Source organism: Mastigoproctus giganteus, chromosome 5 (assembly GCF_048544385.1).
Source record: "Mastigoproctus giganteus isolate SK-2022 chromosome 5, ASM4854438v1, whole genome shotgun sequence".
NCBI lineage: Eukaryota > Metazoa > Arthropoda > Arachnida > Uropygi > Thelyphonidae > Mastigoproctus > Mastigoproctus giganteus.
Window position 1 is genome coordinate 27,924,178 of NC_143579.1, and position 18,526 is coordinate 27,942,703.

The 18,526-nt window shown below is 36.0% G+C and overlaps 1 protein-coding gene across 1 annotated transcript in view; it reads left to right on the forward strand.

Moving 5' to 3' along the window:
- LOC150085265 (ubiquitin-conjugating enzyme E2 Q1) overlaps positions 1–12,724 on the forward strand; it is a 187,225-nt gene extending 174,501 nt beyond the window's left edge. The window contains exon 11 of the mRNA XM_090373119.1: positions 11,673–12,724. Coding sequence (XP_090229245.1) covers positions 11,673–11,704 — 32 coding nt within the window. The 3' untranslated portion in view covers positions 11,705–12,724. The remainder of the gene's footprint in view (positions 1–11,672) is intronic.
- Positions 12,725–18,526: the final 5,802 nt, after the last annotated feature.

The window sequence follows — 18,526 nt, forward strand, 5'->3', positions numbered from 1 at the left end:
CAAGAGTTACTTTGACCAGTATTATCAGATAAACACGTGTCAGTATTACCCACATCCCCCCTAACTAGCAGTTTCCCTGAACCTTTAAGGTATCCTCAATAATACTGGCGAAAACCTTTGCACCACCTTTAAGTGTATCCCATCTCTACAAAACAAATTCCTTCTACCTACAAGTGTGGGCCATGCTGATAGAAATTTTCCCCCTAAAGCCTTGCAGAGTCCTTCAAGTCTTGAGTTAATCCACAAGGCTTTTAACATATAATCCCTCCTGTCGTGTCTGGGCAGAATTGCAGACACATAGACATTGTGGCCTAGTTCGCAGCATTTTGTCAGCATGGTCCTGTATTTTTCAAACAAATCTTCAGATCGTGTACGTTTAATATCATTTGTCCCCACATGAATAATAATATTCTCTTTACTCCCCTTAAAATCTGACAAGCTGTTGGTGAGATCGTTAATAGTTGCTCAAGGCAGACATACCCTGGTTCTACTCCACCTATCCTTATTACAAAAAATATTCCCCATTTCCCCGACAATGGAGTCTCCTAATAAAACAATGTCCTTTTTAACCAGAGTAGTTTGCACTTGGTTTTTCTGTTTTGAGGCCCAAATTGGGTGTGCATCACTTGGTAGATTGCTGGAGTCTTGAGTCCCTGACGAACTCCCAGATGCATTATTCTCAGGGGCAAGCACCCATTTTTTTCAGTGACTCAAACTGTTCAATCGGTGCACTCCTTACATCGATCACAAAAAAAAGAATCCCCAGGTGAGCTATGATTAGTCACCAGGTCGACCTTGGAAAACATTCCACGGGTTCTGCAACAGATTAAATGATGACTCACCCGTAAATCACCATCGGCTATTTCTGTGAGTCACGATACCCTGTGACGTGTTTAAGGCAGATCTCGTAACTACCATTATAAAATGAACTAAATATCAATGAAAATTAACTTTTAAAAATTATATCTATAATATAAAAATCAAACTGTTACAGGAAAACCTATAACAAAATAGTCCAACAATATCTAAATAAATCAAATATTTAACACTAATAAGCACTAATCAACAGTAGTCCAATCCACTTAACTGAGGAGCCCTGATGAAGCGCGTCTGCTCACCTTGAATGCCAACACTCAAATGTAGTATGCTTGAGGCACCAGCACTTTTTTGTGGAGGTCACTTGTGTTACCCAGAGCAAATCACAAAAAATTTTCAGTTTTAAGTGTTACTGTTGCACAAAATTGAGAGGTAGTGCTCTGAAACTTGGGTATACCTGATTAACTTTTGGCAGAGAATGCAAAACTTTTGGTATCCAGGCTCAAAAGCCTTCACATTTTTACAATGCAGTCTAAAACTAGCACTAAAAATTTGTCACAACAAATTTAAGCAAGACCTTTGAAAGTCGTAACTTTGACATAAAAATCTTTGGTAGGTACTTTCTTCTTTGGTCATTCCATTTAACCTCTGCATGAATTCAGCCTAACTAAATATGAGGTCTTGTTTGCCGGCTGAGATATTTTCCTTCAAAGATAGACTCGAAATTTGACCTATCTTTAGGGGAAAATATCTTAATGTGGGACACTTTTAATTCTCTCGTTTTTGCCACTATTGGAAAGAGTAGGTTTTAAGCAACAAGAATCATGGTTTTTCAGTTTTGTGTCTTTCTACTTAAGGCCTAAAAAATGGCCTTAAACATTTTATATTTTCCATACAATATTTGTATACTTATTTGATGGTGAAGTTTCACATCTCAATAAGAACAGAACTATTGCATATACAAGAGTGAACTTTTCTCCAGTTACTCTGCCCTTTCGTTTAAGGAGAAAGGATATATTGCTAATGCACAAAAAGATCTGTATTTTTTACAATGGGGGTGCAAATGACAAGAAAAATTGCATGGGTTTCTTTAGTGCAAGATCCCAAGCCTAAAAACTGGGCTTTATTCAGGATTCCAAACATAAAGATGTTCTATTGGTTTCTAAGCTTGAAAGAAGTTAACTGAAACAAAATTTATTTAAAACACAATACAATTTTTGAAATAAGCAAGTGAGTGTGAAGATATTGAATCACTGCTTCGTAGTGGACTGGAATTTTTAATTAAAGGTTGATATTACTACATCAGGCAAGCTATATTGTCGTCCCATTGTTGTTGTTTTTGGAGCTGGAAGACTGGCAATAATTTGTTGTTCAGGAATCCAGCGGACATCTTGTCTAGCAGGCAAGTGAAATGAGTGAGCTGCTCCGTGAGGATGCACGAAATTTACCAATTATTGTCATAAATACAGGCAATGTATTGGCCAGGTTGTAAATTAGCAATTGGCACATTGAATATTGGTTTCACTAGTCTGATCTACATGAGCTACAAATGGTGTGTCATTTGATACTATGCAAACACAAATCTGTCTTGTATCAATAGGAATTAAGTGAAGATTTTCTTATTCCAGCAATAGTATGACCATCTATGAATCTCTTCTCTTGAAATGGCCTTACTCAATTTCCTCTTTAGAAACAAAACAGAATTTTATTCCAGTCACATGCTTGTCACAAAATTCGAACATGTTTCTTTGTGCCATGATTGGTCTTCAGTTGGCCGTTGGAGACTTGCACGTGCTGCCAATCATTTTATTGTTCCACCAATTCCATCACATGGGGACTTGCCATGGCTAGTGCCAAAGAAATTCCATTAAGCACTGATATCAAAATCCTTCTGATGATTACACAAGTTAATAAAATTCTTGTATTGAGCTGCAGAACCATCACTGAAGTAGTAAATGTGCCTGATTTCTGTCATGAAGCTCTTCAAATATTCAATTAAGTTGGTTAGAAAAACATGCACTGCAATTGTGTCATGGTGAAGCCAGTCGCTGATTATGCAGAAACTTATATTCTGAAGTTCAACATCCTTGTAATGAATGACAAATGGATGCAATGTAGCCTGGCTATTCACCCAGTGGAACCCTTGAACAGCATCTTGCACAACAAACGAATAATTTTCTGCAAAATCCATCAAGATGATCAATTTCCTGTCATTAGGCTTTCCTTTGTTGACTTCAAATGGTAGCTTTGATGTTTAGCAATGTAGTGATGACAGGAAGGGTTAAATATCTTTGTACTCAACTCTTCAATAAAATCTTCTGTTGTTAATTGCTTTGTGTCTGGTGCTTGAATTCAATAATATCTTCTGGTTCATTGTTTTCAAAAATATTTTCTAGAAACTTTTTAATTCATCTATTCCTGGACATTTTTGACACCGATGAAGCATACAATCTTTTGACTCCAAATCACAGACTGTTCTACCAATGAGAACCTTGTAATCGCATTCAACAGGACTTGCTGCTAGCATTAACTTGACGTTTTGATGGATTGTGCATACACATACAGAATGTGTTCCTGGTGCACCAACTGTGACACATCACTTGGGTCGAAGTTCGCAAAATTTAGAAAATCCAATGTCAGATCCATTTCTATCTCGATAAGTTATAAACATTTCCTTCAAGTTGCTGAGTAGTAGTCGTTTTTGCATTTGCATTTTTATTCCATCTGCATTTCAAATGGAAATGTAATCTTTCTTTCCAGGGCATGTCAGACTAAATTTGTCATCTTCAAAAAATTCCACCACCTTTTGCTTTACTTGCTCAGAAAGCGTTTTTCCATTCTTTTTTCCAGGTATGGCCATGATTCCTTCTGCTTTAAGTTTCCTAGCTTTCTGAGACACTTAAAAACCTCCTCCATTGTTTTTTTTAGGAACCAATTAACTGGAGTGTATTAATATTTGAAGTGTTTCTGAATGACTTGATACCATCAACTTTTCTTTCATTTCTTTCAGCAGCTCGTAATCTAAGCAGTTTCCACACTGATGACTTGCACTTGGCTCCATGATGTCATTTGGATCCAAGCCACCAATAGATGAAATTTTGCTGGCAGTTACATCTTGTACTTGATTTGCCTTCCTTTTGGCATAGCCTTGAGTCTCTCTTAGCCATTTGCAATTTCAGAAGAGAGCCATCAAACTTGTGCTCAAGCTTTCAGTCACATGCATTTTGTCATCGTGGTCTGATTCAGATGAAGTTGATGTTCCTGTTGCTGCTTTTCGGCATGATGGTCACAGTTTCTGGCCTGGTTTTATGTCTACCTTTGTTAGGTCTTTCAGGTAGTCTGCCATTGACAAACTTTTTTTTTCACCATATGGTTTTTCTTCTGGAAAGGATTGCAACATGAACTCTGCAAAAATTCAAATTTTGTCAAAAGCAAAGCTTCATGATGTAGACAAATTGTGTTCTTCACCCAGTTTTAATCCACAATGTCGACCTATCAGCTGTTGTTCTTCAAATTCAAATTCTTTAAATAATTTTAACCCAGTTTTGCATGTATAGGATAGCACATGACATTTAGAATTATCCATATGACTGATGGTGCATGAGTCTTAACTTATCTCCAGCAAAATCTTCTGATTCCATGACTTTCATGCTTACTAATAAGTGGATGTTTCTGCAAGCAATGAAAACTTAACTTTATTATAGTCAAACAATAAAAAATAGAGGAACAAAATAAACACTGTTCATCATGAAGATAAAACACATTAATAACAGCATGGTTCAAATATCAGCTATTTATACTTTTTTTTTGTGATTCTAGAATATTCCAGAGTTCTAGAATGGGAATTCTAGAATATTCTATAATTCTTGGGTATTCTAGAATATTCCAGAATTCTAGAATATACTCTATTTCTAGATTATTCTAAACATTAGGCAGGATTAAGGAAGTGTTCTGCATCAAAAAAACTCACAAAATAACAATATGACACATAAAACTACTTGATGTTTAAGCTTAAATTTAAGGCCTTAAGTGCAAAGGCACAAAACAAATAAACCATGATCCTTGTAGCTGAAACTCTGCTCTTTCCAGTGGTGGGAAAAACGAGAGAATTGTAGGTGAGGTGTCCCACATTAAGATATTTGCCCCTTAAGATAAGTCAAATTTAAACTTTCAAATTTTGAGTCAATCTTTGAAGGAAAATATCTCAACCAGAAAACAAGTATAAGAGCTGATATTTAATTAGGCTGAATTCATGCAGTTGGTAAGTGGAATGTCCAAAGAATGTACCAAAGGTTTTTATTTCAAAGTTAATGACTTTCAAAAGTTTTGCTTAAATTTGTCACAACAAATTTTTGGTGCCAGTTTTAGACTGCATTGTAAAAAATGTGAAGGTTTTTAAGCCTGGACACCAAAGGTTAACTAGGTATACCAAGTTTCAGAGCACTACATCTCACTGTTGTGCAACAGTACAACAGTGATGCACACCCGATTCGAGCCTCAAAACAGAAAAACCAAGTGCAAACTACTCTGGTTAAAAAGGACATTGTTTTATTAGGAGACTCCATTGTCAGGGAAACGGGGAATATTTTTTGTAATAAAGATAGGTGCAGCAGAACCAGGGTATGTCTGCCGGGAGCAACTATTGATGATGTCACCAACAGATTGTCAGATTCTAAAGGGGGTAAAGAAAATATTATTATTCATGTGGGGACAAATAATATTAAACGTACATGATCTAACGATTTGTTGGAAAAATACAGGACCATTCTGAGGAAATGTCGCGAGCTAGGCCATAATGTCTATGTGTCTGCAATTCTGCCCAGACATGACAGGAGGGATTATGTGTTAAGAGCCTTGTGGATTAACTCAAGACTTGAAGGAATCTACAAGGCTTTAGGTGGTAAATTTCTATCAGCATGGCCCACACTTGTAGGTAGAAGGAATTTGTTTTGTAGAGATGGGATACACTTAAACAAAGGTGGTGCAAAAGTTTTTGCCAGTATTATTGAGGATACCTTAAAGGTTCAGGGAAACTGCTAGTTAGGGGGAATGTGGGTAATACTGACACGCGTTTATCTGATAATATTGGTCAATGTAACTCTTGCACATACCTTAAGAGTTCTTATCTGTTACCCCAACTGGACGTATTATCTAGATGTTCTGGGGGCAAAGACGTTTCACGTGAGCGGGTAACTAATATCAGGGAAGAGAGCCTAAAAAACTTCAAGGGTTGTGTTAGGGTTGTTAAATATACAAGAACAGTAAATCTTAATTGTTTATACAGTAACGTTAGAAGTGTCGTCAATAAAATAGCGAATTCGAACTACTGGTTAAAACAAGTAACACGGACATAATAGGGCTTACAGAGACGTGGTGCCACCCGGAAATTGGGGATGATGAGTTTCAGTACGGCTTGTATAATGTATTTAGGAAGGATAGGTTAGATAGAAGGGGTGGTGGGGTAATGCTTCTTATCAGAAGCAGACTGAGTGCGACGATAGCTTTCCCGGATTCAGACATTTCACATGCTAGTATAGAGTCTGTATGGTGTGAGATAGTTGGAAACAAAGGTATAATGCGAGTAGGAGTAATCTACAGACCAGGTGATTGTGAAGATTATGACAAAAGCCTCTACATGCAAATGGAATGGGCAAGTAAGCGTCAATGTCTTATTATGGGTGATTTCAATTTGCCTCTAATTGATTTGAGTAAATGGGAAGGAAACTCGACATGGGGAACAAAATTTTTAAATCAACTAGATGACTGTTATTTGTATCAACACGTCAGGGAAAGTACTAGAGAAAAGAATATCCTAGACCTCATCATCACACATGAATCAGATGACATAACAGGGCTGACAGTAGAGGAACCAGTAGCAGGAAGTGATCACGGAGTTCTACGGTGGATGATGACGAGAGAGGTAGCAGTAGTTAAAGGCAAAGGAATGGGTTTTAATTTCAGAAAAGGAAATTACGATGCCTTAAGGTACTACATGGCCTCTATTAACTGGGTAGATATCGCGCAGAGAATGAATACAATTGAACTGTGGTACGCTTTTAAAACATTAATCACAGATGCCTTGAATGCGTATATACCATTAAAAAAATACTCCACGAGAAGGGTTCCAAGTTGGATGAATAGTGAAGTTGCTGCATTACTTAAGCAGAAAAAGGTGGCATGGAAAGGTTACAGAGCAATAAAAAGTACTGAAGCCTATAACAGCTACAAGGTGATGTGTAATAGAGCCACAGAAAAGGTTCGACAGGCAAAGGCAGTTTATGAGAAATCACAAGCAAACAGAGCAAAGAGGGGGGGGGGGGGATAAAGAATTCTTCACATATATAAATGCCAAGAAGAGCAGGACAAACCAGATCGGACCTTTACATAAGGGAAATGGGATAGTAATGAATACACCAGCTGCCATTGCAGATGAACTCAACAGTTATTTTGCATCGATATTTACAAATGAAAAGCCTTTTGTGGCAATGGGAAATTGTGGGAGCGAAGTTAAAAAATATGTAATTAACGATATTGAAATTTCGCAAGATTATTTAATGAAAAAACTTTCGAGCCCACAGACCAGTAAGGCTCCTGGAGTTGATGGAATATACCCTATAATCTTAAGAGATGCGGCAAGCGAATGCATTGAACCATTGAGGCTAATTATGCGAGCATCACTAGACTCTGGGGAGATTCCCTTGGATTGGAAAAGTGCAAACGTATCTCCCATACATAAGGGTAGCTCTAAAAGTGAAGTTGGAAATTATCGACCTGTTAGTCTGACTTCAGTAGTAGGGAAACTCATGGAGGCAATGATCAAGGGTGGAATTCAGGATCATTTGGATCGAATTGAAATTCTCAAGGATACTCAGCATGGTTTTGTAAAGGGAAAATCATGTTTAACAAATCTGGTTCGCTATTTTGAAAGGGTCACTCATGGATTTAGGGAATAATTTCGACATTGTTTATTTAGATTTCAGCAAAGCTTTTGACTCACGAGAAGGGTTCCAAGTTGGATGAATGAGCGGTTTCTTTATAAGCTGGAACAGGTTGGAATCACTGGGAAAATCCTTAGATGGATAGAAGAATGGCTTCAGGGCAGGTGACAGAGGGTTGTGATAAATAGCTATTCCACAGATTGGGTTGATGTAAGAAGTGGGGTTCCCCAAGGATCAGTATTAGGACCACTGTTGTTTTTAATTTTCATAAACAACATTGATGAAGGGATAGAGGGCGTGATGTCTAAAATTGCAGATGATGTTAAAATTGGGAGAGTAGTTAATGATCACTGTCAAGCTGAGCTTCTTCAGAGAGACCTAGATAGACTTCAGGAATGGTCAGAAAAATGGCAGCTGTGCTTTAATCCAACAAAGTGTAAGGTATTACACCTGGGAAACAGTAATCCCAAAATAACTTATTCACTTGGTGGAGTTCAACTAAACCCAGTACTGGAGGAAAGGGACTTGGGTGTTAAGATACGGTCAGATATGAAATTCTCTGATCATTGTAAACAGGTTGCAAGGAAGGCCCATGGTGTCCTATCGATGATCTATCGAACTTTTGCAAGTAGAGATAGGGACGTGATAATCCCATTATATAAGGCTTATGTTAGACCACACTTGGAATACTGTGTTCAAGTATGGAGACCGCACCTAAAGAAAGACATCGAGCTTCTGGAAAGGGTGGAAAGACAAGTAACTCGCCTGGTGAGATCGGCAAAAGGGCGTCCTTATGATGAAAGACTTCGAATATGTGGGTTGCAGAGTTTGGAAACTAGACACCTTAGAGGAGATTTGATTGAGGTGTTTAAGGCTCTGAGAGGCATCAGTAAAATGAATGAGGACAAAATTTTCAAGATTATAAATGATGCTAGAACTAGGGGACATAAATTCAAGTTACGGGGGCGGGGGGAATGTTTAGATTGGACTGCGGGAAGTTTTATTTTAGCCAGCGAGTTATAAATTACTGGAATAAGTTGCCTTCATGGGTGGTAGAGGCCGATAGTTTGGGGAAATTCAAAGGTCATCTGGATAGTACTTTCGGGTAAGGGAAGCGCATAGGGTGATAGGTTTAATTTCCTTTTTATTTATTTTGTATTTTATTTTTATTTATTTATTAATTATTATTAATTAGTTATTTATTTTATTTATTTATTTTTATCATTGTTTTGTTCGGCTTTTTTTTTTTTGGCTGGTGCAGCATAAACCATAGGCTTTCTTGCACCATGCGGCCGTTACTAATACTAAACAGTAACACTTAAAACTGAAAATTTGTGATTTATTCCGCATAACACAAGTGACCTCCACAAAAAAAAGGTGCTGGTGCCTCAAGCATACCATATTTTGAACTGAAATTTTTCACAGCTTCATTTGAAACCTGTTTAAACATCCACACCAAGTTTCAACAAAATTGAAGACTGTTGAGCTGGGACCCCTAGGCCACTCGACATGGATGACCCTTGTGCAATTTATGCATGCTGTGTTGTTATTGATTGCTTTTTTTTTTTTTTCTTTTTTTTTTTTACTGTTTTAAATTTTACAATCCTAAAAAAAATTAAAAAATTTATGTAATTTGGGGACTTACTGCAGTTCACTTTATCAGCGAGCTTAAATCTGAATGTCATGTGACTAATATTCAGAGTCTATGAATCCCTATGAGGGGTTCATAGACTCTGAATTACAAGATAGTAAAAATTTAATTACAGGTTAGGAAGCATGGATTCGATCATATAAACTGTGTGTTTGCATACACACAAAATATTAATAGATCTAATTAGGATACTGCTTGGGTTGGGTTGCTTTAAATGGAAAGTTTTTACTTGCAGAAACCAGGACTTAGCATGGGGAATCTATTATTCCCGCAATTGGGAATAAATATTTGAAAGTAAAATAATAATAGGGGCCAGTTTGAAATATCATCTAAGAATCTCCACTAAGAAATATCATGCTGTGGTGGAGATTCGTAGATGATATTTGCTTTATTTGAAAATGGAGGAAAAATCAATTGAAAAATTTCAAACTATGCAAATAGCTTACCACGAAAGTTTTAACTAGAGAAGTTCAATACCAACTACTATTTTTAGAATTAGTATTAGTAGTGGCAAATGATACAAAGAAGCATGCTTATATAGCATTGGGGTGGGGGGACCTATCCACCTGATCTGTCTATCCACTAATAATTTGTGTAATTCTTCCTTAAATTTATTCAAACTACCTGCTTCCCCAACATCAGATGGTAGTTTGTTCCAACAACTAGTTACTCTCTGGCTGAAAGCAAATTTTTGCATGTCTGTCCTGCAGCTATCCCTTTTCAGCTTAAGTTTATGCCCACTTATGTGTCCAATACTGGTAAACCATTACCTGAAATAAAAAAAAAAGAGAGATGACCATAACTCTTTCCTGCAGAAAGAGTATGGATGCCGTCAGCAGCATTTAGTTTACTCAACCCATTTTAAAGGTGTAAACACTTCAATCATGTCTCCTCGCAGTTGCCTAGTTTTCAAGTGCTGCAGTTTGAATGAAGTCTTTTGTTGTGAGAATACCCTTTTGTGTCCTTGACTAATATGGCTGCTTCTCTACACCCATTCCAAGAGGTCCACATCTTTAAAACAAGGCTTCCAGACCTATTTGCAGTACTCAAGATGTAGTTTAACTACAACTTATTCTGATGGCTGGAAACATTTTCTTTGTAGCTCCTTTAACTTTGGAAATAAAAAAAAAAATGTAGGCTGCAAGGTTGGGACTCTACAGCCCGACCTTGCACCCTGTGATTATTCTATTTCTCTTTCTATTTGCACTCTGCAATTATTTTATTTCCAGCTCTGACAATATGAGCAGTGGAGGTCTCATAGTGTCGTGATGCAGCATCCACCCACCTGCTTGCAGTTGTGGTCATTTGTGACAAATGTGATCCTGAAAAGTGTGCAGTACAGTTAGCATTAGCAGAGGCATATGATGCAAGAAAGCAAGCTTATGCAGCATCAGCCAAAAAAAAAAAAAAAAAAAAAAAAACACCTATTTCACCCATCCATTCACTCCAAAAGTTTGTCCACTTTTTCCTTTTTGAATTTATTTAAGCTATCAACTTCCACAACAACAGTTGGAAGTTTGTTCCAGCAATCAACTTACCTGCTGGTTAAAGGCAAATTTTTGCACATTAATTCTACAACTGTCTTGCCTCAATTTGAGTTTATGCTCCAGTTCTGTAGTAAGGTCCCATAACAGTTGTATGACATGGCACAACATACTGGTAAACCATTCCCTGAAATAAAAAAAAAAAGAGAGATGACCATAACCTTTCCTGCAGAAGCTACAACTTTTGATTTTTTTCAGTATTGTCAATGACATAGACTTCCAAACAGAGCTTTGTTAGTTACTCTCTAGATCAAAATGATGAAGTCATCTTATCCGCTGTTATCACCATGTACAGAATCTCACCATCTTCAGTAACCATATGTATCTATGATGCATCAATATTTTATGTTTGACCCTCTGCATTGGTATATATTAGTGAAATTTTGTTGTCAGTGATTTTCAGGACATTTCAAATATTAATTTTAGTTTAATGTATTTAAGATATATTAGTAGTTGTCACAAGAGTTTGCTTGTTACAGTAATATCAGTGTTTCATATCAACTTCATTGGTTATTGCATTATTCCTTTTGTAAATTTTAAAAATATATCTTTTTAGAATCATATTTCTCTAGTGTATAATTACATAAATCTTTAAATGGATTTCATAATTGTAATCAGAAATCGACTTCCCTTTAATATTAATTTTACATGCTGTACCTATTAATTTTGAATTTGTTACATGCATTTTAAAAAGTAGTAATGAAAGTGTCTTTTCTGTTTCAGGTTGGTTTACACCTCCAAAAGAGGATGGCTGAAGAATCTGTATATATTAATATTATATATTTTTTTTCCTTTAATGTAAACCAGTTTTGCAGTTTTGTTTGTTGCCCTCTTTTATACAAGGGTTTCCGAAGTTGGGGGGGGAAGGGGAGCAGACACATGTAATATTTACACTTACACATATAAAACATTCTAAATGTAGAAAGCCAACCAAAGTTGAAGATTTGACGTATTTGTCACTACGCAGACAAGTCCTTGGTTATATGCTCTTCTGTTCAATGAAGCAGTTCTGAAAACTGTAATTCCAAAGGTACTTGTCCATATGTGAATGTGTTGTCAATAAAAGTGATAATGAAAGTGATAATGACTTTGTTGTATAATTTTGATTAGTGTGTAGAAGCTACTTTCTCACATGTAAAGGCATCTGTAAAGTCTCAGCTTTAGCTCATACTACATTATTGTGAAGGAAAAAAAATATATCGTTTTGTATTGTTGTCTTTGTTACTTAATCCTTTGATGGTTGAGCTCTGGATGGGTAGCTGTGCTTCCCAAATTGAGTTACTCCTGTATATTTTGTGAATTAATTTTGAAAGACTTATAAATATTGTAACTAGTTATGAATTTTTACATAAATTAAATAAATAAATATTTAATTTTTAAACCATTGAGTATCCTATAGAATTTGATATAAAATATCCTGTGTTACAATTTGAAGCAGTGTACTGGTAAACTGCAATGCCAAAAGAAGGTTTTTTAAGTTGAGTTTATACATGCCAAAGTATGTTGTAGACAATTTTCCTGCTGTTATTAGAATGCATAATTTCCAGTTTAATGCAGTGGATTCTTCTTTCATTTTCTATGACTTGCAACATTTCTTATTGCAATCCTGTTCATTTTTATTTCAAAAACAATTTCATGGTTATAAAAAAATGCACCATTGAGTAATTTGAGTGCCTTATTTGCTATACACATTGAATTTGTATTTTTAGTACAGTAATGGCGTTGCATTTGTAGTATTCATTAACTTCTCCAGAATTTTTGTTTTCATCATTGTATATTCAGTACGCTATTTTACATCAAGTAAACCAGGATTTATTAGTAATTTTTGTGTCAATTATTTTATAGTTTTATAAAATAAGACATACTATGTTAGTTTCAAATGGCTATTTAATGCTTTGATTTGATTTGATTTGCCGTAAACTAGTTCATAGATTTTTTAATTTGATGAAAACAAATTATTAAACAATTATAATTAAATACATGAATTGGAAATATGATTTAGGTTAAGTGCATAAATGGAAAAATTTGGGCATAATAATTTATTTACATATGTAACTGTCAGAAACATAACCATCAAAGGGTTAAGAAACATTTTCGAATTAAGTTCTTTCATTTCCTGGTTAAAATTACTGATTTGCAATGAGATGTTCAAGTAATTTACCTTTTTATTTTTCCATCTTATAAGTTAATATGAAATAAATAACTGACAATAATTATCTTATTATTGTAAGATTACTTGATTAATGATAATCATTACATTTGATTATCGTATGCTAGTTCTAAGCACAGTAATTTTATTTACAAATAAATTTTATATCAGGTTAAGCTCCATGTGTGTGTTTGTTAGACTTAACATGAACATTGTATTTTAAGTGTATAACATTGTATTTTAAGTGTATATTTCACACAAAAAAAAAAGGAAAAAGAAAAAAAAAAGCATTATTTCATTCCATATCTTGGTGACCAATATACAAAGAAACCCCATTTTTGTCCAACTCAGCATAATTTGTCAATTTGTAGAATTGGCAATTTTTCCAGCTTCAACTGTCACTAATGTGTGTAATTTTTCCTGTTAAGAACCTATTCTGACAGCTTCATGCATGTAAACAAATTTGCCTTATTGGTGAAAGAGATTAAGACTTGAATACAGCATCAACTAAATATTATAAAACTACCATGATTACAAAACTTTTATGCTTTCCCTTCACATGTATCTAATTGTATCCTACTGGAAATACCCTTATATATGTTTGAGTTTGATGATTAAGTAGCAATATCCTTGATTCAGAGAGATCTCAGGCTTGTCACTGTATTGGACTGAGTAGCCTTGCAACCTTCATTTGTGTTCTTTGCCAGAGTGGTGGGGTGGGGATGATAAAACTTTAATGTAGCACTTCTGAATTTGTTCACACTGCCCATTGCCAGATATAGCAAATACAAAAAATATTGAATCCAGACTTTAGAAGCATTCATGCCACAGATAATCACCAGATGGTCATTCTTAATTCACCACAACAACCACTAAAGCTCCTTTGGGTGATCCAAGTTTATAATTTCCAGACACATTCCTCCATTATAGAAGATGCTTTATTAATGTTAAAACAATTGGAGAAGTAAGTTAATCAGTTAAAAATAAGCAAGTTTAAAAACCTTAGCATAGTGATGGCTTCAGATAAAAGCAAATCAAAAATGGAAGTAAAAATTAACACCTATAATGTTTAAATTTTAATAAATGAATGAGTCATCTATCAGCTTTTATTACTGACTGGTAAAATTTATGAAAAAATTCCGTCAAAATTTAATGCTATTTCTCCCCCCCCCCCCCACACACACACAAATTCCAGTCACATTTGTGTTATGTTTTTAAAATGTGCCATAGCATGTTTATACAAACATGTTAAATGATATGACAGTATTTCACTTTTATCTCACTGTTTATATGTGAACAGTGGGAAAAAAGTTTCATGATGTAGAACTTTCCATTGTGTTTAGAAATGTTTACATGTAAGCATTTCTAAATTTCCATTGTTTAGAAATGTTTACATGTCTAAACAATGGAAAGTTCTACATCATGAAAAACAATTCGTTATTGATTTGAATCTTTAGATGATGGTTATTTGTACAGCTACATTTACTTGGTATTAATAATAATTTGTACTGAATGACTACAATTAATTGTACAAAGAATCATCACCTAAAACAGTATTGAAGAAACTACGTGGAAGATGTAATTTTTGGATAGTTAACTAACAAGTAAATATGCCATACAGTTGTAGATAATTTATCAAAAATACCTTCTGTGCTTATGTGGTTTCTAAACCAGTGAACAAATGTATAGTGCAGTATTATGATATGGCAACAAGAATGTCAGGCACACTGAAGTATTTATTATTATCTAACTATGTATATGAGGTTGAGTCAAATGAAAAAAATATATTTTGTTTTTACAAATAATTAGCTTCATTTTTCAAATAAATTGCCCACCACACTTCAAGTGTTTATTCCATATATGTACTAGATTTCTTAAATGCTGCTCACAAAAGTCTTTTGGTTGCTGCATCAATTGTTTGACAGTTTCCTTTATTTCATCATCTGTGCAGAATCAGCATCCTGCCTAATCAATTTTCAATTTCCCAAAAACATAAAAATCATGGACAGTAGTTTAAGCAGACCCATGACTGATATCTAGCTTCCTGGCCACTTTGTCAGTGGTTTTCACACTGTTGCCAAATATTTTCTTCTATGACAAGTAATCCTGCAGGACAACCTTTCCAAGGTCATCCACTACGGTTTCTCTTCCTTCATGACCTCACAGATTGCAAAGGGGTTAAAATTACTCTTTCCAGCCATACAGAAAAGGCTTGGGTTCAAATCCCATTTCAATGGAAGGAAACGTTTATTCTCTCTCTCTCTCTCTCTCTCTCTCTCTCTCTCTCTCACTTGGTGAATTTGTGCATGTGTGCATAATACAGAAATAATATAATTACATGCCAGTAACTTATCTATCTGTAATTCTTTTTGAACTGTTGAAGTTAATAAAATACAGGAATATCCTTCAAAGAATTTTTTTGCATTTCAACAACCCAGTTTGTGTTTATGCTAGACTGTATTTGCTTTCTAACTTTGCATTTGTTACATCAACTGAATTAAACAGATGGTCATGTGTCATTTTCAAAATTATATAATTTTGAAAGTTGGCTGAAATTTGTTTGCCATGTGTTAACTAATAGCTTTCACAAGGCGTATACAGGGGTGTGCAAAAATTGGTATTTGTGATTATGCAGTTTTTTTTTTTTTTGCTGTAGTGCTGTGAAGGAAAGGCAATAAATGCTGATGTTCATTTAGAAGTGATATAAAAAGGTTATATGAAGAAAATGACTGCCCTCTCTGAATTCCAAAGATGTCAAATTGTTGTTGTATGCTTAGCAGGAGATAAAACTGCTGAAAGCAACTGTACCAAAAGTGACGCCTGCATTCACCAAGTAAGTATGAAAAGGCAAAATCTCATGGATGAATGATGGCAGAAAATGGAAGCTTACTGAAAGAGACTGCCAAACACTGAAAATAACTGCAGAACACTGTCTCAGCAATAGAGTTTATAGCAAAGTAGTTAAGTGAGAACTTCATAAAGCTGAAATTTATGGCAGAGCTACTATTGCCAAGCCACACCTTAATAGTAATCCTAGAGAAAGGATGTAATGGTGTGAAGAGCACAAAAACTGTACACTTGATGATTGGAAATGTCATCTTTTCAGACAAATCATCATTCATACTTTTTCCAGCACCAGGGAAAGTTCATTTGCTGAATGCCAAAGGAATCATATCATCCTGTCTTGTGCCAGCCATCAATTATGGAGGATCAACAATGGTTTTGGACAGCAATATTGGTCTTTAGGTCCTGTTATCACCTTGAATGGGCAAATTACAGCCACTGATTACCTTAATATCTGAGTGATTTGTTCAATCACATGGTGCAAACACTTTAAAAAAATTATGCCATGTTTCAAGATGATAATGCTCTAACACACACACCCAGATTTGTCCAGTCTTGGTTTGAGGATCACAAAACAGGTTAAGCATCTCCCGTGGCCTGAATACTGAATAATCACTGGCCTTGAAAGTTATTGAGCCACTGTAGGCATATTTGGAGAGGAGAGTGAGAAGCAGATTTCCTCCACTTTTATCACTCATGGAGCTTCAAACATTCCTCTATGAAGAACGGTCTGGTATACTTCTTAAGGCAGTTCAAGATTTATTTGAATCTATTTCATGCAGAATATGAGCTGTTTTAAAAGTAAAGCTGGTCCAACACCATATTAATGCATACCTGTTCTTTTTTTCACAAGTGTATACATTATTCCCCCCCCCCTCCCATATTTCACTAACAGCTTGGTTGCTTTTAAAAATGAATTGGCCAATAAGACATTTTTGATCAATTCTTAGAGATTATGGGTTTCCTTCAGTTGCACTATAATTCATCACAAATACAATTTTGTGATGAATTAGTAGTTTTTTTTTTGCAAGTTACATGTAATTTAAACTGTGGAGATGCAAAATAAAGGTTACACAGGACTTTCAATTTGATACAGAAAATACCAGAAAAGTATTATAGGACTGATATTTACAAACTGAATTAGAGGTACTGTCAATAATGTGAAAGATAATCTTTCAAAGAATCCTTGAGAAATTGAAAAACACTGTAGATTTGGAAAATGTACATTTCTGAATGAGAATTAATGGATAGACATTGGGACTTTGGGCTACATATACACTGAGTGATCACTGAATTGTGACCACCTGCCTAATACTTCTAGTAGTAAGTCCTTTTGCCCACAGTACAGCAGCTATCCGGCATGGCATTGATTCAACAAGATGTCGGAAGTTTTCGGGTGATATGGCCAACCAAGCTGTGTGTAATGCGGTGAGCAATGCAAGTATGAAGATAATTGGTGTATCCAGATGCCTGATATGCTTTTCCATAGTGTCCCACAAGTGCTGTATGGGATTGGTATCGGTGGAGTTTGGAGGCCAATTGATATGCTGGAAGTCAACTGTGTTCCTCAAACCATTCCTGCACAATAAGTGCCCAATGGCTCGGCACAATGTCATCTTGGAAGACACTATCGGCATTCGGGGGGGATGTAACAGTGGGGTGTACGCAGTTGACAATAGCGGAGGCCACTGATACATTTCACGTGCACCAGGGATCCAAGTTCCTGCCAGTGAAACATGCCCTACACCATACAACCGCTTCTACCAGCCTGTGCTTTTGATATGATGCATGATGGATCAAGGGCCTCACGTTGACACCAAATCCATACACGACCACCCACAGTGTGGAGTAAAAAATGTGACTCATCCCACCAGCACACCTTCCAGTCTTCTAACGTCCAACTTGCTTTTTGCAACCAGGCGAGTTTTATGCCAATGAACCTTGGTTGGGAGAGGATGCCATAGGGGTCGTATGCTGGTTGTTATTATTATTATTAGCTACATGGTGCAAGGAAGCCTGAGGCTTATGCTGCACCAGCCGAAAAAAAATTCCCGAGTTACCCTGAGAGAGACAAAAGTAGAAGGAGATCACCAAGAAAGAAGAATGGCGATATCCAGCTCAGGACCCTGGGTGTGCCAAGCCCATACCAGATGTGAGCCCATGTGTGCAACACATGGTCATGCCGATATTGTTCCGGGTTGGTCCAGGTTGTATCGAGTAGTCAACTCTTCAACAGTGCTGTGTCTGTTTGCCTGTAGAAGTCAGACCCTGCGCCCACCTCTAACTTCAACCTTTTGCTGAACTTTACAGTTTTGCTATCGGGTCGTTTGACCATTTTGACGCTAGTCCTGGTACACTAACTACAGTGGATCTCAAGTACCCACAGCTCTGTCCTTTGTCAAAGTCCGATAAATCCTGTTTTGCCCATCTGAATTTTATCACTGAACCACTGGCACCTTATCTATGCCATGTAGATCGACTTACTCCGCACTCATACCTCACGTGGTCAACAAATCCTATTCAGTTTTCATAGGGGTAGTCATAATTCAATGATCACATATTTGCGAATAAAAAGTTCTGATTG